General features: G+C 46.0%; 1 protein-coding gene across 1 annotated transcript; it reads right to left on the minus strand.

Moving 5' to 3' along the window:
* Nucleotides 1-16117: 16117 nt before the first annotated feature.
* LOC135983211 (uncharacterized) lies at nt 16118-18401 on the minus strand. Its single transcript, XM_065593714.1, has 2 exons — nt 17682-18401; nt 16118-16687 (listed from the first exon to the last, which is right to left on the minus strand). Exons 1-2 carry the CDS (start codon nt 18256-18258, stop codon nt 16212-16214), a joined length of 1053 nt encoding a protein of 350 aa, XP_065449786.1. The 5' UTR covers nt 18259-18401; the 3' UTR covers nt 16118-16211.
* Between the last annotated feature and the right edge of the window lie 2867 nt (nt 18402-21268).

Raw genomic sequence — 21268 nt, forward strand, 5'->3', positions numbered from 1 at the left:
AACACAGATGTTGCTTTGTAGCTCATTTTCCATTTATAAAACCTTATCTGCTGCTTCAGTCATGGAAAAGTCATTGGCAGTATTTTGTTTCCTATGAGGCTGAACTCAAAATGTACATGTGTCTAGCAGGAAGGACTGAAGGTCTGGATTAGGGAGAAGTGGAAAAGCCAATCTGAAAGCAGGTAAAGGTCAAGTAACCCTACCACATTTAGGACCAGATTCTGATGTGAGGTAACACCTTACTCCACAAGTGGTCCCATGAAAGTCAGTGGGACCATCCATGAAATAAAATGTTACTCAATGTGAGTAAGGGTATCAGAATCTGGCTCACTGTAATTAACCATGGGTGCCTGGAGGAAAAAGGTGGAGCTGAACACCACTAAGAAAACATAGCCACTATGAGATTGGGGGGAGTGGGGGCAGGGAAGACAGGCAAACAGGAATAATTCCCAAGGACTTCATTTGCTAGGCAGCTCCTCCCCAATGGAAAAATAATTAGAAGCTTGTTAGGGATTACTGTGGCAAAGCCACTCATCTGAACCTAATGTTGGTGAAGTATGAATCTGGACTTTGCAATTCAGGCCCTTTTCTATTTTGGGGGCCAGGTCCTCACCTGATGTAGCTCCAGTAACTTCAGTAGAGCTGCACTGATCTGGCCTATAACAATTATACAGGTTCTTTCATACTGTCACTGCTCATTATGCCCTCCCCATCTTCTCTGCTGTGAGGGAACGTACCAGTGCAGAGCACAAAGCTGACACAGCCGAGAAAGGGGAAAATAGCACAAAATGCTAAATACTGTGAAAAGGAGACATTTTATGATAACTATGGAACATAACAGAATTAAAAATTCAGCAGGGCAAATAGAGTCCAAACAGCTATAGGCCTTCCCCACCTTGAACTTTTTTGTGTGTGTTTTCAGTATTTCACAACCTTGTAGGCACTCCTACCCCCAGCTTTATTGGGAGAGGCCAGGTTTCTGCATTACCCATATGTTTTCCCTAATAAAATGTATTATTTTTATGGAGTGTGAATGATCAGAAAGAAAGCAAATCTCGCAAGACCCAAGTGGCTGCTTTGAAATCATAGTAAACTCTCTCTCTCTGGTGGCCAACAGAGCTCTAGAGATATGGAGAACACAACGCTAGACAGATTCATAGCAATTAGAGAAGGAAAAGATGAAGTCATCTAAGCGCATTCCTTGCCAAAACAGGAGTGCTCCCTATATGTACATGGAATAGTGCATTATCTAGCCTAGATTTTAACATCCCAGTCAATGGGGCTTCTACCACTTCCTTTAAACAGAAGCTTTTCCTGATAACGAGGAGAAAATTTCACTTGTTAAAATGTCATCCCGTGATCAGGGCCAGATTAATGAGTACATAGAACAGAACCAGGGTCAGGACCCTGGGTCTGAGGGTCATTTGATAACATCAGTGATGTCATTGGAAAAGTGCACGTGGAGAAGAATGCCTGCAGCACAGGCAACCTGCTCGAAAAGACCTCACCCTGACCCGCCAAGATCTAACCAAGGTGAACAGGCAGCTCTTGAGATGAGTTGTTTGTGCGGGGGATCCTGTTTGCTGTTATTAGGGTAACTTGGGGAGAGGGGTTGCTACCACCGTTGGGGCAGAAGATCTCAGCCACCACCACTCCTGTTCAGATAGCTGGGGCCCTGACTGGCAGCAGATGCAGGGAGGGCTCTAGCCCCTGCTTATCTTCAGGATGGGCTGGGAGGAGGCAACCAATGCCGTCACAGTGAGGGCGACTTGGGGAGGGGAGCTTCCATTCACACCATGGCAACGGAAGGCTCAGTTAGCCCATTAGTGGGCTCTGTGTGTGTATGTTGGTGTGGGGGGCTCTCAGGGCCCCACACACAGTTGGGTAGGTTGGGACTGGTGGTGGCCTCCATACACCAACCCTCTAACTAGTGTCACAGGCAGGGTGCCTTTGGCCCTGGTCTTCAGGATGACCAAGGCTTCTGTGCTCTTCAGACCATTGCTTTTTGTGGGGTGGAATGCGGTTCAGGAGGAGGAAAACCTCAGCCTTTCTGATACCCTAATAGAGGGTTCTCTGTTGGGGGAGAATTCCTGCCACTACAGCAGAGGGCTCTGTGTGCGTTTGCTGGGGTGGGGGGCTTGCTAGCAGCACATGAAGTCACCTAATGGAGTGGAGCTGTTGCGGGGTGTAGTGCAATTTTTAATGAATATAAAGTTTAATGAGGTTGGATTGCTGGATATGGTTTTGTGTTAGCATTCAAACGAGTTCAAACAACCTCAGAAACAGCTCCCTGACTTTACAGATATGAATAACAGCCTTACCAACTATCGCGATTCTATTGCCAGGCTCACAACATTTGGAGATTTTCTTAAAGCCCCAGTTTCTGTTGTTATTTGATTACATGAAAATCCTACCTTTTATATTTAAAAGACAAGTACGTTTCTAGCCCTTGTGGTTGCAGAGAAAAGCTTGACAATCTGATCTGAATGTGACCTAAAGGCTCAAAAACTAGAAGACAAATGAAAAAAAATTTCAAATTCATTATTTTTAAGAATCTTGTGATTTTAAGCCAATCTCTTGATTTTTCTGAGGCCTGACTCCTGATTTTGGGATGCTTGGAGTTGTCAATACTGTAATGCTGAGATTACAACTGTTGATATCATGAACCCTGCTGCAGCAAAACCCTAGCCAGACTTGTGAACTTTCAGATGGGGCTGGAAATTGGTTGGATCTTCCCAACCCCTCATCAGCTCTTTAAATTGCATTAGGGCCAGATTTTCAAAAGAGCTCAGGACCCAACATGCTGAATTAAAGGTGGGTGCTCAACTCCTTTGAAAAACTGGCCCTTGGTGTCTTCTGTTGGCTTTGCCTGCCTAGTGTAAGGACTGTCACATCTTCCCATTTCTCCATTGCTTCAACCCTGAACTCTAGACAGGGCACCTATGACACTGACCAATTAAACAAGGAGTTGTTTCCTGTTACAGCTGACTGCCTGTGTAATGTCAGATTTGGTATCTAGTATGTCTGACATTAGGAAGGGAGGGAGGCAAATGAGCACAATGGCATTTGTTGGCTCAAGAAAATCCAACCTATTTAGAACTTTCAGTTTAAACTCATAATCCTGTTTTAGGACTTTCTTCTTTTCTCCCTTAGGAATTTTCTTCCGTTACATCAGGCAATAAAATTAAGATCCTCTGTAGATCAAAGCTCTTGTACTGTACCTATCACTGTAGTATTTGAGTGCCTTTGAAATAATAGTATATGCAGCCAAAAGGAGGCAGACCCAAGAGGAGTGGCTCCATGAAATTGTATCTCCTCAGACAGGCATTGCTCTGCCCACCCTACCCCACCCCATTCCACCCCATTCTGTCTGTTTTCAATATCAATACAAGCAGCCCATTGCTAACATCTCTGTCAAATACAATGGCTTAAACATGCATATATGGTACATGTACATACAGCGATTACACTTTTTAAAACATAGCCAGTCAATTAGTAACCACGTTGGCACACAGACGTGTTGACGATACTAATTGTCATTTCTTACTGTCACTGTTTATTCTGCTCCACTTTGCCCATTTCATTAATTTTCCCAGAGAATCCACGCTCACTCATGGGATTGCTTGGCAGCTGTGCGATTCAGATGCCAAAGTCTAGAATGTGTTTTCTGCCCCCCGCCCTGCATAGTTCTGGTATCTGAGTGGCTGGCTTCCTACAGATAATAGCCATTTTTCAGGGCTTACATTTGACTCCATCTTGGCTGCCTGTGGCTGCTGTAGGGCTGAGTTTAAAACCGGCACGAGACCAGATTATGTAGCCTAGCCTTTCACAATGACATTTTCCTGTGTCCCATCCTGACATGCGAGGCATTTGCTTTCTTTTGGTTCCCTCCTGAGAGGCATAAGTAAATTCTTCTCAGTTTAAAATAATGTTTCCCTATGATGATACTGGCAAAGTGTTAAATTCTGAAAGGAAACAGATCTACTCAGATACAGCCTCATCCTCCAAGGTGGTAGTGGCTTCAACAGCAGTTGGGGAAAACAGGAGTTGAGGGTAATCAGCATCCTGCAGGACATATTCAGCACCTTGCAAGATTGGACCTTTCTAATCTTACTAGAACAAATAACTAGAACTTCAATTGCTATAGTATTTAGTCTTATCTTTCCAACTCCCCCCCCCCCTTTTTTTCCTTTTTTTTTTTTTTTTGCTATTTGCATGATTTGGGAAGAACAAAGTATATTTCAGGAAATTAATTCAGCACACGGAATACGCTGGCAGGAAATGGGGAAGATTTCAGCAGAACAGGCCAGAAGATCATCAAAATGGAGATGAAATACAATCTGCAGATAATTTTAAGCTAATGTAACAATAAATAAGAGTCATCAAGAAGAGAAATTGGATTAACTGCATGAAGAAGAGCTACTAGATAAGAGATCCCTCCTAGACTGTCACTCTTGTGAAAGGCAGTGATGGTAAAGTAAGCTGAAAGGAAGAAGTGAAAGTTGGAGGTGTTTTAGGTAAATGTTAATAGGACTTGGAAACAAAAGAGGAGGAAGGCTGGCAGAATTTGCAGTTGGAACCGAAAGATCATGAACATCCTCAGCAAATATAATTACAGAGATTGTAGAAGAGAGATGGGGGAAAAAATTCACATGATGGAACATGGATTTTAAAGAAATTTAACAACTTTCCAACACAATCCTTTCATAGGGAGTTACTCGCCAAGCTTTTAAAGTCCACAAAGCACATTCATAGACCATGTCCCCTTCTCCCTGTGTTTTTTGCCTTAATCCCTCCAGCTTTGTAATCAAAATATAGTCAGCAGACTTGGAAGAGTTTGTAAAAACCAACCTTGCCAGCAGGGTTTCCTTGAGGAAGGAAACCTTAGTGAGCTATATTGCTGAGGCTCTTTCTGTACTAAGGACTGTGCTGGCAGGCTTCCCGCTCAGCCTCCCTATGCCTCCTCTCACAGAAAAAATATCTCAGATGGTTTTGGACAGACAAAACCTCTTCATTTATGCTATTTGGAAAAACAACGAGGAGTCCTTGTGACACCTTAGAGACTGGTTATTCTTATAGGAGCCATAAAGCCAGTTGGGCCCAATACTTAAGGTGGTCTGAAAAAACTGGGGGGGGGTCTCATTACCTCCACATCTGCTTGTCCCCCACCCAGCAGTTAATGCTGTCCCCAAATCAGTCCTGGTTCCACATCCATTATGTCTCCCATGGGTTGTGTCCCAGATCCTCACCTCTGCAGCTCCAGGGGTTCTTCATCCCCCTCTCCCACATGGGGGGAGGGGAAGCGTCTGAAGGAGTGGGTCCCCTTTCCTGGAAGGGGAGGGTGGAGGAGGCAATGGAGCTGCCCTGGACCCTTTCTGTTTCCTCTTCTCCTCCTGTGAGAATGGTGTTGGTTGCTGAGGGGAATGGGAGAAGGGTTCTGCCCGTTCCCTACAGCAGCTCCCGTTGGTGGCTCTGCCCCAGAAGGTGGACAAGTGGCAACAGAATCCAATCAGAGGCTCCAGGTTTTTTGCCGCCCCAAGCAAAAAAAAAAAAAAAAAAGCCGGAGTGCTGCTGCTGAAGCAAAAAAAAAAACATGGAGTGCCACCCCTTGAAAAGAGCCGTCCCCAAAGGGCCGGAGTGCCGCCCCTTGAGAAGTGCCGCCCCAAGCACGTGCTTGGAACGCTGGTGCCTAGAGCCGGCCCTGCCACTGGCCTCTCCTCTGCCTTGCCCCAGAGCGACATCTGTATGTGGCTGGTCAGAACAGACCCATGAACACAGGTCCCTCACTGCTAAAGGGGTGAGGTAAGCCCCAACTGTTGCTCTCTGTATACAGCAGAACATTTAGTGAACTAATTATGAGACTCCCCTCACTGTGCAGGAGGGAACAGACCCTTTACAAATGTATCACATTTACATGTATATCACCTGGGTAATCTCTGCAATACCCTCCGTAGGATGTTATACAAGGGTTACTTTCAGTCAGTCTCCAAAGCCACTGTTTGTGGGGGGTAGTAATCTTCTGTGGCTAGCACATCACACAGCGAGAGAGTCGGGTATGAGACACTATAAAATTGTCCCAGCATCTCTTGACTAAGCAGGAAACAAAGTCTTTACATCCTTGAAGTTACATTGGGGCATTACAGGTGTAACTGAGTGAAAAGCTCAAGTATCAGGGGGTAGCCGTGTTAGTCTGTATCCACAAAAATAACAAGGAGTCCGGTGGCACCTTAAAGACTAACAGATTTATTTGGGCATAAGCTTTTGTGGGTAAAAAACCTCACTTCTTCAGATGCAGGAGTGAGGTTTTTTTACCCATGAAAGCTTATGCACAAATAAATCTGTTAGTCTTTAAGGTGCCACCGGACTCCTTGTTGTTCATTTTAAAATGTTTGCCTCTGTCCCAGGCACTGAGGCTGGCAATCCTCTCTTAGTCCAACTTTCTCCCACATAAGGCTAGTGTGTGATGTGTCTCCTCCTTGTCTTGTTGTTTATTCTCTGGTGACCTTTTGTTGTTGAGGTGTCAAGAGCTTCCATTACCATTTGAGACCAGAGGTCAGACTTCTAATCAACCCTCCTTATTCAATTAGCATTTGCAAGGTTTTTAAATTAAGTGTCTTGGTCCACAAGCCAGGGGGTTTCCTCCCAATTAGCACTGGAGGTGAAAGAAACATACCAAAGTTTATTTGCTCACAACAGTGCTCTCTTTTGATCTGAAAGGATTTGGTGAACACACAATTAAGAAGTTCATCCTAGGAATCTTCTCTCAAAAGGACAGACAGTACCTGATGGGCTCTATTAGCATTTCAATGTGTTTCCCAACTCAGGAAATTTCTTTGTTTCCTTGGTTGAGTCATTATTTTAGCAACATATTTTACACACACACACACACACACACACACACTTAAAGGCACCACCTAGTAGGGTCGTTATCTTCCATATTGGACAATTAGGTATTAGATTGGCACAACACTTTTAGAGCCTCCATCGGAGGGGGCGGGTCAGATGTTCATAGCTGCCCATGGGGAACCAATGGCAGCACTGCAAGAAAGCAGGTCCAGCTGTTGGAGCTGGGTGGAGATACAGGAAATACCTTCATTAGACCTGTGATGCACAGCTTCTCTGGTGTCTTTACTCATGTGCTTCTGACCTATTATGATTACCAGGTCTTTCAATCAGCTGCCAGTCATATGGGAACAACAGGAGGATGCAGAGAAATTGTTGAGCTTTTGATGTTTAGATGTTTTCACATCAGTTCTCTCCTAAGGCATGATTTCCTGTGGGATAGAAGTGTGTGGTTCTTGGTGCGTTGATCAAACCATATCCCTTAAAAAAGGAGCTGAGTACCAAATAGGGAAGCTTGGAGAACACTCCACTGGACTATTTTAAAAATACAATACACTAGATGCAATCTGGTGTACCTGGAATAAGCCATCTCCGACGCATATTTAGCAGTAAGCAGCATGGGGTGAGCGTTCCCCAGTGGCAACATTTTAGGGAGCACCCACTAGCCCTATCCAACATATCATACAATGCTGGATATACATAGACCCCTTAGCACTTCCTGGAACTCAAGCTCACAGGAACACAATTTGTGCTGCACGGTGTTACCACACAGTGTCTGGCTAAATCCCGGCTCAGTTTAAGCAGTCACTGAATGGATTCCTGAATACACTAGAGGTCAGTGTTTCAGGTATTGGATTGTACATTAATGTTTCTGCTGTGTTGCTTTGAGCTTTTGTTTACACTCTACCAAGGAGTATAGTCACCTATGGGCATCTTGTCAATGCCAGCCTATGTAAATACAGCACAGATCATAAACTGACATCTTCTCCTGGTCCTTGCACACTGTTACTATAGACACAATTTGAATTCAATGTTAAGGTGCTGTATGGAAGTTGTCTTTCCTTCCAACCCCCTTGAACCTTTGCTTTATGATTTTGTGCTCTTCTATATGGAAACATTTTCATTCTTCTGTCCTCCATACCACCTGCTGTTGCAATGGGGTGAGCTACCAGATCTGCTACTCAGTGGTTCTCAACCTATTTATCATTGTGGGCTGCATCCAATACTACCTGAATGGCCCTGAGGATGTCACATGGGCCGCAGCTCTGTGTTGATTGGGCTGCAGGTTGAGAACCACTGTGCTACATGATTCCATGATTTTGCATTCTCCCATATGCTGCACCCACAGCAGTTGTGACTCAGTGATATTGCCAGTACACATTCCCATATTACCCCCCCATGTTAGCTCAGCCTAAGGCCAGTCAAGTACAATGCCTCGTAAGTAAAATTCATGTAGTGTAGTTATAGAAGTGTTTTCAAATAAGTGTATTTAAGACTGAGAGATCAGTCTGGAGGTTTTTAGCAAGCAAGAAAGCTAGCATTATTCTACCTATTAAAGCATTGTCAAAGGAAAACCAATTTGTAAGCACTATTAGCAGGTGGAAAAAAATCAAGAAAAAAATAATAATAGAAATGTTAATGGGGAAGTGAGGAAGAGTCTGGCCAGTCTGACCTTCTTAGATGGAGAGGGCCAGATTTTGCTCTTGTTTTCATAAGTGAAAAGCCTTTGAAGTCATTAGGCAAGTGTATGTGAAGCCCAAAGAAGCAGACTGCCTGGAACCATTGCTAATTTGAACCCAGACTAGTGTAAGTCTGGGTTATAAATCGTACATAGCGGATATTACAGGGAAGTGCTTGTGTCAGCCTAACATACGCTAAATGTCAAAGGCTGTTGGATACTGAAAACTGGAAAGATCTATTGGGAGAGGAAAAAAAACAGGTGTGACAGGTGTGATCGTATTTCCACTGAAATCAATGGTAGTTTTGGCATTGACTTCATTGGCAGCAGGATTAAGCCCAGAGAGAGACTGGGTTAAAGGAAAATTTAGAAAGGAAAAGGTGATAATATCACAGTGAGAGGAGGGTAAAGATTTGAATTTGAACCTGGCTCCACATAAAGCCACTAGATCTGGGGGGAAGGATAGCTCAGTGGTTTGAGCATTAGCCTGCTAAATCCACGGTTAAGAGTTTAATTCTTGAGGGGGCCACTTAGGGATCTGGGGCAAAATCAGTACTTGATCCTGCTAGTGAAGGCAGGGGGCCTGACTCAATGACCTTTCAGGGTCTCTTCCAGTTCTCAGAGATAGCATTTTTTAAATTTTATTTATCCATTTCTTTGTCACTGGAGAGACCTACCTTGAATACATGGAGAATTTAAAATAAAGGGGTAAATATTGCCCCTGCCTCCATTACTATGGAGGGTTTTCTGGCTGCAGTATTGGTGGTGTTCCTCTGTGCAATGGGATGTGCTGATTGGGTTGGTACTGGCGGATTCGCTGGTACCTGGACACACATCTGTCTAAGAGCTGCATCAGGGGAGCACAGGGCTACATCAGGCACTGGGATGCATAGCCTCCACAAAGTAGCTTTGCAGACTTGGGGCCCAATCCGGCTCCCAGTGAAGCCAACTGAACGCCTTCTATTGATTTAAGCAGCTGGAGCAAACTCTTGGAGAGGCATAACCTTCCTTCCTCTGCACATCTGCCCAACAGTTGACTGGACACTTGGGCAGGACACTGGCTTAAGAATTTGTGCCTGTAGCTCTTGCATCTCTGTGATTAAATTAATGTCTGCCCATCTGTTTGGTATATTAAAACCATAACATTAATTTTATTTATGAACTCAGTAGAGTTCGGTAATTTTGCAGCCATGATAAGCCCGGGGAAAACCTAATAAGATTTGATTCATTTATCACTGTAGCCTTGGGTTTAAATGCCACAGTTACCAGTCCTTTCCCAGGAGTAGCTGAAACCTTCAGATACTGGTATAAACAGATTGTCTACATGACTCTGTTTATAAAAGAATCTGCTTGTCACACACCAATCAATAAGAGGCGGGTATGCCTGGAATTTCTAATCATTATGAATTCATTTGGAATTCAATGCAATAGCAGCAATCACACTGAATTCATTTGGGAATTTGTGGGGATGTCATATGTATTTCCACAGCAATTCCACTGTAATTCAGCACTAATTAAGCATTATTTCATGCAGGAAATAATGAGCTGTGGAAACATTATTAGTGCCAAATAATGGAATAAAGGTGCATTTACATATTATAAACACTCCATGAATGTTCAGAGAGGTTAGCCCAGGTCTTGACTCTTTACCCAGGAGGAGATATCAAGATGCTAAAAGAATCATCCAATTTAACTCAGTTGAATACGTTCTAAATAAATATTGAATTAGAGAGGTATAAACTGGAAATTGGAAATTTTAAATTCTCTTTGACTTTGCACATTTGAAATGTCAGTGGTTTAATTATCAGATTGTTTCCAAGTGAGCACCATTCTTGCGAAGGTGTTAACCAGGGCTCGGAGTAATTGGATCTGAGTAACATCCCTCATTTGTATTTATAGCAGGAACTCTGACTTGGAGTTTCCACTTAAAGAAGAGTTTTTCTAGGGAAGCAAAAGATACCAGTATTTATTTAGGGCTGGATTTTCAAATGCTCGGCATTCACAATGGGGACCGGATTTTGAAAAGAGTTCAGTGTGTTGGATAAATAAGTCGCTCCTTACACTCTGGCATGCTCTAACCAGGTCTTAGGCTGAGTACACTTGGTTTTAGCACACCCACTTACTCCTCCCCTGGAGCTGGTACCAGCCAATACAGTTAAGCCAGCAGAGAGGGAGGGGAAAGGGAACAGTAATTTGCTGCGGCTATAGGTCAGAAGTAGGGAGCGAATTGTGGCTCCATCTCTGGGGCATACCTATGCTGCCACTTGCTATGGGCTGTGTCCTAGGGACACAATCTTAATGATCCCATCATTGTTGTTATAGAGCAGGGGTGGCCAACCTGAGCCTGAGAAGGAGCCAGAATTTCCCAATGTACATTGCCAAAGAGCCACAGTAATACATCAGCAGCCCCTCATCAGCTCCCCTCCACCCGCTCCCAGTGCCTCCTGCCGATCGGCAGCCCTGCCGATCAGCGCCTCCCCCTCCCTCCTTGCACCTCCCGATCAGCAGTTTCATGGCGTGCAGGAGGCTCTGTGGGGGGGGAAGGAGCGAGGGCACGGCAGGCTGAGGGGAGGAGGCAGGAAGGGGTGGAGTGGGGGTAGGGCCTGTGGCAGAGCCAGGGGTTGAGCAGTGAGCACCCCACAGCACATTGGAAAGTTGGCGCCTGTAGCTCCAGCCCAGGAGTCAGTGCCTATAGAAGGAGCCGCATATTAACTTCCGAAGAGCCGCATGTGGCTCCGGAGCCACAGGTTGGCCACCCCTGTTCTAGAGCATGGATCCAATTGGGTGTAAGAAACACTAGACTATGCAGAGAGCAGTGCAGACCCACACTGCTTGAAGGGGGAGCTCTAGGTGAGATGGTACACTTCAGGGAGATTGAGTTCCCAGGAGCATGCAAGGTGCAGCAGGGTGCCGTTGAGGAGAAGAGGTAGATCCGTGGCCCCCGGAGAAAACTCTGCAGCCACTGCTGGCTCTCTTGTAAACTCCTGTGGAGCAGGAAACAGCCCCGTGACTTCAAGGGGAAGCACAGCTACTTAGACACTCTGAGGATTTGGTCTTCACATTGCAAATTAGATACCCGATTCAAGGATTTGAGTAATTCAGATATAGTTCTTTTCAAGTATGTAGCTATTTTGCCTGGCATTAGGGCATGCAAATGCTATTGTGAAGGTTTTTCTTTTCAGTGTAGACTAATAATGAGAGGTGGCTGGGAAATAGTTTTTCTTTGAAAATTCAACAAAACAGCAAACAATTTGAAAGAAATGGATTTACTGTTTGTGAAAAAACCCTCCCCCCGCATTGAAAGGCCATTTTCTGTTTAAAAAAAAAAAAAGTCGGAATGGGAATTTTTCAGTCAGATATGTAAGGGATGATTTTATTTATTTTCTTGTTATTGTTTCAGAGGAAAGAGCAGCTGGTGATGGAAGAAAAGGTCACTGAAGCTGAGGAAGCAGTAAGGGGCTGAAGGGATGTTCCAGCACCATCAGGCTACATGAAAGTTCAGATACTTTGAGCCCAATTCCCAGTTACACTAAGACCCCTTTTTTCCACTCTGGCAGTGTAAAGGGGCCTTAAAGGATGTGGAAATAGCCCCCTCGAGAATATTTCCTGTACACTGCAGGGGAATTTCCCAGCTGGCCCAAACCTGGTGCAAGGATTCTAGCCTGGCTTCTAGCTCCCAGACTAGGAGGCAGAGGATGGGGTAGGGTGGGGAGGGGTGTGGCTACAACATATTGCAGTACATCTGTCTCTCATTTCCCAGGGCTGATTGGAGGCCATGGGAAACAGAGCACAATTTAGAGTAGCCCTGAGGCTGAGGCCACCTTTGCTTTTCCACACCCACTATCCCTGCCCCAGTTGTAAGGATGGAGGAATCAGAGCCTTCATCTTTAACACACTTGTATTTCTGGGACTTCTGATGTTAAATAGTCTATCTATCTCCAAGCCTTGTCATGACACCAGCTGAAATGGGGGAAGAGATCAGTAAAGGAAGCTTTTTCAATATTCCTTTGATTGTAGTGATTTTGCAAGTCTCGTTTTCAAAATGACAGCAGCGGGCACGGTGTCACTCCTTCAATCAGTCTGGCATTTGCCCTAACCTGTATTGACTTGCAAGACCTCTCCATTTCCTCTTCTGACTCTCCTCCGTCTCTCAGCTTGGAAATTCAATATACAAGAGAGGGAGATGTAAGAAAGCTTTGAAACCTAAACTAATCAGGCTTTGTCAAATGGGCGCTTCGGAACACTCCATTAGCAATGATTTTCTTTTTTACACAGAACCTTCTGGGTTGAATTCAAAGCACAGCTCTAGGTAAACAGCAAGGTGCAGACACTTCACTCCATACACAGGCAAAACCCCCATCAACTGCAAGGAAGGCAGGACTGGTCCCCAAATGTTTCAAAGACCAAATTCAAACTCCTGCTACTCAAAGCCCCTAGCGTCCCTACACAATGTTAATTGCATGTCTGTGAGGTTTTGTTTTTGCCATGGTTGTGATTGCTTCATGTAGATTTTCCTCCCCACTCTTCAAGCAGCAACTTTCCTCAGCAGAGCTGGCTTCAGACAAAAGAAGCGGCTGCAGCTTTAATGAAAATTTAAAAGTCAATGAGACACGCAAAAAAAGAGACATGACCCAGGATGAGCTCAGTCCAATGAATAAATTCAAACCATTTAGTGCATGTTTGGAAAGATCAGAAGGGCACCTTTGCTTGCAGCATTTTAACAAGCCTCCATGAATTAGCTAGAGGCCTGAAAAATGAGTGGCAGTGGTGGAGAGTAATTCAGTTGTGATCACTTGAGGGTGATGAATGAGGATGTGACATAGTGTATGCAGAGACAAGTCATCTTTTCTGAAACAATTGTACTTAGCCCTCATGGCTAGAGATTTATATTGCAGCAGTGGCAACACTGGTAATTAATGAAACAATCGTGGCCTTTTTGGAAAGCTAGAAACACAGGGTCTGAAGAAGTGGCATAGTGAAGGCCCAAGGAAATTTTCTTAAAGGATTGAAATATTCCCAGACCAGGGATGCTGCAGTAGGAGGTTGATGAATTTGTCTTTAGCCAGGGAGATTGAGCATGGTTTAAAAGGGCTAGGGGGAAAAAAATGTCTGCAAGGCACGTTTTAAGGTAGATGGAGGATGAATTAAGATTAATGAGAGTCTTAGAAGTGGGCTGGAACTAGCGGTCCTGATATGTGGATGGTGATAAAAGACCAGCAAGACCAGCCACAGAATGTGAATTACTTGCTTTACTCAGTGCCCCTTGTGGTCATGTCTAAGGCCTTGTCTACACTACGAGAGTAGTTCGATTTTACTTGCATCGAATTTTTGTAATCGATATTGCAAAGTCGAACGTGTGTGTCCACACTAAGGACAGTAATTCGACTTTGTGCGTCCACACTAACGGTGATAGCGTCGACATTCGAAGCGGTGCACTGTGGTCAGCTATCCCACAGTTCCCGCAGTCCCCTCTGCCCATTGGAATTCTGGGTGTAGCCGGCAATGCCTTCTGGGTAACAAAATGAGTCGAGGGTGCTTTTGGGAAACTGTCGTCATCCGTCCATCACTCCCGCCCTCCCTCCCTGAAAGCGCCGGCGGGAAAACAGTTCGCGCGCTTTTCCAGTCATTGACAGCGCGGACGCCACTGTACTCCGAGCATGGAGCCCGCTGCGACCATCGCTGCAGTTGTGGCCGCTCTCAACGTCTCGCAGCTTATCATAAAGGTTTCCCTGAGGCAGATGCAGAAAAGTCAGGCAAGGAGGCTACGGCACCGCGGTGATGTCCTGAAGTCTGAGAGTAGCACAGACCTGTCAGAAAGCAGGCGACCCAGCGCCGAGGACATCACAGTGGCAATGGGTCATGTTGATGCCGTGGAACGGCGATTCTGGGCACGGGAGACAAGCACTGAGTGGTGGGACCGCATAGTGCTGCAGGTCTGGGATGAATCCCAGTGGCTGCGAAACTTTCGCATGCGGAAGGGAACTTTCCTGGAACTTTGTGAGTTGCTGTCCCCTGCCCTGAAGCGCAGTGACACCCGGTTGCGAGCTGCACTGAGTGTACAGAAGCGAGTGGCCATAGCCCTGTGGAAGCTTGCAACGCCAGACAGCTACCGGTCAGTCGCGAACCAGTTTGGGGTGGGCAAATCTACCGTGGGGGTTGTTGTGATGCAAGTAGCGAAGGCAATCGTTGATGTACTGCTGCCAAAGGTAGTGACCCTGGGAAACGTGGAGGCGATCATAGATGGCTTCGCAGCGATGGGATTCCCAAACTGCGGTGGGGCCATAGATGGAACTCACATCCCTATCCTGGCACCGGACCACCAGGCCACCCAGTACATTAACCGAAAGGGATACTTTTCCATGGTGCTGCAAGCACTGGTGGACCACAGGGGACGTTTTACCAACATCTACGTGGGATGGCCGGGCAAGGTTCATGACGCTCGTGTTTTCAGGAACTCTGGTCTGTTTAGACGGCTGCAACAAGGTATTTACTTCCCGGACCACAAAATAACTGTTGGGGATGTGGAGATGCCTATAGTCATCCTCGGGGACCCAGCCTACCCGCTAATGCCCTGGCTCATGAAGCCCTATACTGGCGCCCTGGACACTGAAAAAGAACTCTTCAACTACCGGCTGAGCAAGTGCAGAATGGTGGTGGAGTGTGCTTTTGGCCGTCTCAAGGGGAGATGGAGAAGCTTACTGACTCGCTGTGATCTCAGCGAAACCAATATCCCCATTGTTATAGCAGCTTGCTGTGTGCTCCACAATCTCTGTGAGAGCAAGGGGGAGACCTTTATGGCGGGGTGGGAGGTTGAGGAAAATAGCCTGGCTGGTGATTACTCACAGCCAGACAGCCGGGCGATTAGAAGAGACCAGCGGGAAGCGCTGTGCATCCGGGAGGCTTTGAAAGCAAAGTTCCTGAGTGAGCAGGGTAACCTGTGATTTTATAGTTTGTGTACTGAGAAGCTAAACCTGCCCCCGTTTCTTTACCCAGGTAATGTTGACTATCCTATCCAGTTACATACCCCCTTCACCCCCCCTCCAACACACGTGTCGAAATAAAAATAGTTCTACTTTGTTAAAGCACACCGTTTTCTTTAATACTGTTTTAGCGGGAATTTTTTAAAACTGGGACGCAGACTGTGGTGCGGGGCGGGTCTAGTGTTGTGATGCGAATGCAGCTTCTAAACTCAAGGATTGACAGGCTCCGCTGCGGTGGGATGCTTGTTTCAACGGAGCCTGTCACCCCTCCTGATCGGGACTGTGTGTATGGGAGGTCTATTTGACTTTGTGGCAGGGGGAGGACGGTTACAGATCCCATGCTGTGTGGCTCTGTGATCCTGTCTAAGGACCGGCGCTTAAGATCTGTAACTGCCCTCCCCCGCCACAAAGTCACAGAGCAACCCACCCCCCCCAACATTACATCAAAACAACCTCCCAGACTAACCGGGGCAACTAGTCACTGCATCACTGCACTGTGTATGTGGCCTGCTGCTGTGCCTGCCCCCGACTATGTACCCTGCCAAAGGAGACTGTCCTGTCCAATTTCCAACCCCCTTTCCCCTCCTCCTCCAAAAGAACATGATTGAAACAGTAGTTAACAGAAACGAATTTTTTATTATCAACTACACATGGCATTGGGAGGTGAAACTTGGACGTGGGCTTGTGTCAGGCGGGAAGGAAAGAACTTTTCAAATTTTGGGAAATGAGAGCCTTCTGCTACTAGAGCTCTCTGCAGGGGTGGAGTGAGAGTTAGCAGGGACTCTGCCGCCTCTCCTTCTTTGCACTTTGGGTGAGGTGGGTATGGGACTTGGTGGCGGGGGAGGGCGGTTAGAGATGGACTGCAGCGGGGCTCTGTCCTCCTGCCTCCGTTCCTGCAGAACATCCACAAGGCGCCGGAGCGTGTCCGTTTGCTCCCTCAGTAGTCCAAGCAGCGTTTGAGTCGCCTGCTGGTCTTCCTGCCGCCACCTCTCCTCCCGATCCATGTTGGCTTGGTGCATTCGGGTCAAGTTCTCCCGCCACTGGGTCTGCTGTGCTGCCTGGGCTTGGGAAGAGGCCATAAGCTCAGAGAACATGTCCTCCCGTGTCCTCTTCTTCCTACGCCTAATCCGCGCTAGCCTCTGGGAGTGTGATTCCAGGCTAGGTTGTGAGACAGTCGCAGACGGGGCTGTGGAAATGGGAAAAAGGGAGTGAATTCCTCTGAAAGATAAATGTAGTTGTGAACAAAGAACATAGTCTTTCTCTGTGAACAAGACCATGCACAGCACCTTTCACATGCGCACTCAGCACAAGGTCGAATTCTCGGCCTTCGCATTCTGTGCCTGGGGTCTTGAACAGCACATTTGAGAAGCGAGGCAGCACAACGGAATTTCTGTTGCAGGCAGACATGGTAAGCCGTACACTTGTGGCAGTTTAAAACTTTTATATTACCACTGGCCTCATTTCACATTTAAATCAATGTCAGTCCCTGCTGCCAGCAATCCGGCAAGCGGGAACTCTGCCCCTGTCCCACCCCCTCGCGGCTGTCCCCGGGAATGATCCCTTTCGGCTGCCCCTCTCCCGCCTCCACCGCGTGGCTGCAAACCAGCAGTGACAGTTCTGTAAAGGAACGGGAAAGCAGTCCCAACACTAACATTCCCCTACCTAATTAAAAGCAGGTCACCATGGCCGACATCACCCTGATGAGGATCTCCGAGAGCGACAAAGAGAGAATGCTCCGGGAAAGCCTCCAAAGACCAGGGCCGTATGCCGCCCTGCTGTGCAGAGCAATGATCCCCGAGTACCTGATAATCTCGTGGCGCGGCAACGTGTCGTACTTCGGAGGACCCAATAAGGCCGCTCTCCCCAAGAACCTCATGCAACGGCTTTCAAGTTACCTCCAGGAGAGCTTCATCGAGATGTCCCAGGAGGATTACTGCTCTATCCCCGCACATATAGACCGCATTTTACTGTAGCTGCAGTAGCAGGGAATACACAGTAGAGCGGCTTGTGCAGGACAATCACTGAAAACCGGACATTGCTAGATTTCTTTTCAAAACTTGCACTGCCCCTTACTAAACCGTTAAGCGCCTAGGGCACACTAATCATGAACAACCCATTCTTTTAATTGTTAATATTCCTGTTTTGTTAAAAATAAATGTTTAGATGTTTACAACACTTACTGGCTGATCCTTCACCAGATTCTGTGTCCGGGGTAATGGCTGGGGACGCTTCGTAGGGGATCTCTGTAAGGGTGATGAAGAGATCCTGGCTGTCGGGGAAATCAGCGTTGTGAGAGCTGCCAACTGCCTCGCCCTCCTCATCTCCTTCCTCATCTTCCCCGTCCCCTAACATGTCTGAGGAACCGGCCGTGGACAGTATCCCATCCTCAGAGTCCACGGTCACTGGTGGGGTAGTGGTGGCGGCAGCACCGAGGATGGAATGCAGTGCCTCGTAGAAACGGGATGTCTGGGGATGGGATCCGGAGCGTCCGTTTGCCTCTTTGGTCTTCTGGTAGCCTTGTCTCAGCTCCTTGATTTTCACGCGGCACTGCGTTGCATCCCGGCTGTATCCTCTCTCTGCCATGTCTTTAGAGATCTTCTCGTAGATCTTTGCATTCCTTCTTTTGGATCGCAGCTCGGAAAGCACGGACTCATCGCCCCACACAGCGATGAGATCCAAGACTTCACGATCAGTCCATGCTGGGGCTCTCTTTCTATTCCCAGACTGCACGGCCATCACTGCTGGAGAGCTCTGCATCGTTGCCAGTGCTGCTGTGCTCGCCACGATGTCCAGACAGGAAATGAGATTCAAACTGGCCAGACAGGAAAAGGAATTCAAATTCAAATTTTCCCGGGGCTTTTCCTGTGTGGCTGGTCAGAGCATCCGAGCTCGCACTGCTGTCCAGAGCGTCAACAGAGTGGTGCACTGTGGGATAGCTCCCGGAGCTATTAGCGTCGATTTCCATCCACACCTAGCCTAATTCGACATGGCCATGTCGAATTTAGCGCTACTCCCCTCGTCGGGGAGGAGTACAGAAGTCGAATTAAAGAGACCTCTATGTCGAACTAAATAGCATCGCAGTGTGGACGGGTGCAGGGTTAATTCGATTTAACGGCGCTAACTTCGACATAAACGCCTAGTGTAGACCAGGCCTAAGCCATGAGACAGACACTCTGTGTGTGTGTGTGTGTGTGTGCACGTGCGCCATGCAAAAAACCCCACAGATCATCAAGGCAAAAGAAAAAAAATCCCTACCCCCCAAAGTTGGAGATATATTCCCCCCCCCCAATTGTAAATCAAAATGCTGATCGTGTCCTGGTATTAGTTAAATGTGCTGTAAGTTAAATAGACCTAACAAGGCAGTTTTCAAACTGGAAGCCTGGTAGGAGTTTAATGACATCTTCCAGTACACCCATCCTGGCAATATAATCATTAAAATTTGTCAAGTGTAAAAAAGAATGACAAAACATTACCCCAGAGCAACTTACTGTATAAATGCAACAATGAAGCTGCTAAATGGTTTCTCGGGATATTTACTTCCAGATCTAAAGTTATATTGATTTGGCTTGATCTCCTGAAGGGCATGGGTTCATGGTTTTATGAGGAAAGAAGGATTAGAGAAATTCACCTTACATGACAGGTTTCTGCATCTCAGCTGCAAATTGGTGTGGAATTACTAATAAGGAAGCAGTAGAACACTATTGTATCACTCCTAGAAATGTGAGAGACACAAAGATAATTCATTTTTGAGACACTGTACCTACTGCACATATATGGTGGTGATTCTACACTGAATATTCTCACATTTTTATGGACTGCATAATGCGGTATGGACCTAGACAAAATATTTGCTAGTTTGAGAAATTTCAGTGGAGGAGAAATTGTTGCTCAGATTTCTTTACTGAAAAAACCATTAATCATTATGAAAGTCAAGGAAATAAATGTATGTAAATATATTCAGATATTTGTGAATGCTAAATCCTAAACACAGAGGGGGCGTTGTGAGACATTGCCGTTGTTGCATGCCTGAGGTTGAAATCTAGATGTCCTTTGGCTCGATGAACCCATCAGGGACAGATTACCCCAGATCTGGAAATGAACTGTTTTTTGCTGAAGACCTTGACAACACAGTGTCTGCTCATTCTTCCTGGATCTCCCTTTGAAAATGAAGAACCCTCTGAAGACCCAGGCCTGCAGAAGCTTGTGATTTTCTTATTAAGGTGTGGAGAGCTTGTATTTAACCCTTCCATTACTTTTCGATAACCATTAGATAAGTCTAACACAACGCAATCATGACCAAAACCGAATATTGAGTATAGCCTGTAGCTCTGTACAGAACCAGAACCCCATCTTCCAGAATGGAGGATGACCGTTGGTCTCTGCAGCCACACCCACATCCATGCATGATGGTAACTACTCCACACAACACTTGCACATATGAACAGTCCATTTGAAGGAATGGAACTACTTCGGTTCACAGGGGATGGCAGATTTGGGCCTGACACGTGATTCAAAGTATGAGTGGCCTTATTTGTACTTATACTAAGACCCCCCTTTATACCCTTCTGGCAGTGTAAAGGGCCATAATTGTAATCTACACATACTTTAAGGTTCCTTTACATTGCCAGAGTAGTATAAAGGGCTGCTAATGGAAATGCAAATCAGGCTTGAAGACTGGTTAGTGAGCCTAGAGAGACTTTCTTGCTATTCAAAGAATAGTTCAATGTGGGCAACTCTGAGCTGGCCAAGACTTGTCATCACGTTGAGTATTTGAATATGAAATCCCCAAGAACTTACTGTGCGATTCTGATCAACATTTTTCAGTCAAAAAAATTTACGGTGAAAAATTGTCATTTAAAATTTATGGTTTTCTGATGAAAAAAGGAAAATTTAAAAAAGTGTGGGGGGGTTCTAGTTTTCATCAAAGAATTGAACATGTCTATGAAAATTTTCCAAAAAGAGAGAGATTTTGTTTCTTATGATTTTATAATGAAAAATAATTACCATTTTCTGACCACTTTTTGTGGTATGCACTGCCATGCCAAGATGCATAAATCTCTCTCTCTTTCTCTAATTTTTCCTGTGCCCAGAAGCCTTGTTTAATTTTTCCACTAGCTATGAAAGAGAAGAGGTTCAGGGTCAGGTAAAGATCCCAGTGGCTTGAATGGCAGTTTACTTGAGTAAAATAGGGTAAAGGACTTCAGGATTTGGCCCATATAGATCTGTATTTCAGCAGACTCTGCTAAACCATGTAATACTATGTAGTAATATATTAAGTTGTCAAGGGCTAGAGTCTCCCTTTACAGCCTGCCCTGAGCAAAGGGCCGGGAATAGCTGCACCACCCCAGTAGCAGGCCAAAGGATGTTTTTTGGCTCAGAGTTACAATTCCTCCTCTGCTCCTCCCTGCAGTGGGCAGGGAGTAAATTAACTCACCCCTTTTCATGGAGTTGCTCACTCCTGTGGTGGACCTGGCCAGCCATAGCTCCTCCCAATCCCTGCCTCCTCCCCGCTCACTTGCTCAACAGTTGGATCATCAGAGAAGCAGCTCCTGCTCACCCACTGTAACAGTCTGAGTGAGATACAGTCTGTGCAGGACCAAACAGGGGAGCAAGGGGTGGGGAGGGATTTACACCACCGAGTAAGGCCTCTGACAATTTAGCACCATGTAACTAAGTAGTAATTGCATGATAGTTATGCTCTTTATCATTTAAACTGTTACCAAGATGTGAAAGCAGGGTATTCAGCCGTATGTGTTCTCTTGGCACT

This window comes from Chrysemys picta, chromosome 4 (genome assembly GCF_011386835.1).
Source record: "Chrysemys picta bellii isolate R12L10 chromosome 4, ASM1138683v2, whole genome shotgun sequence".
Lineage (NCBI taxonomy): Eukaryota > Metazoa > Chordata > Testudines > Emydidae > Chrysemys > Chrysemys picta.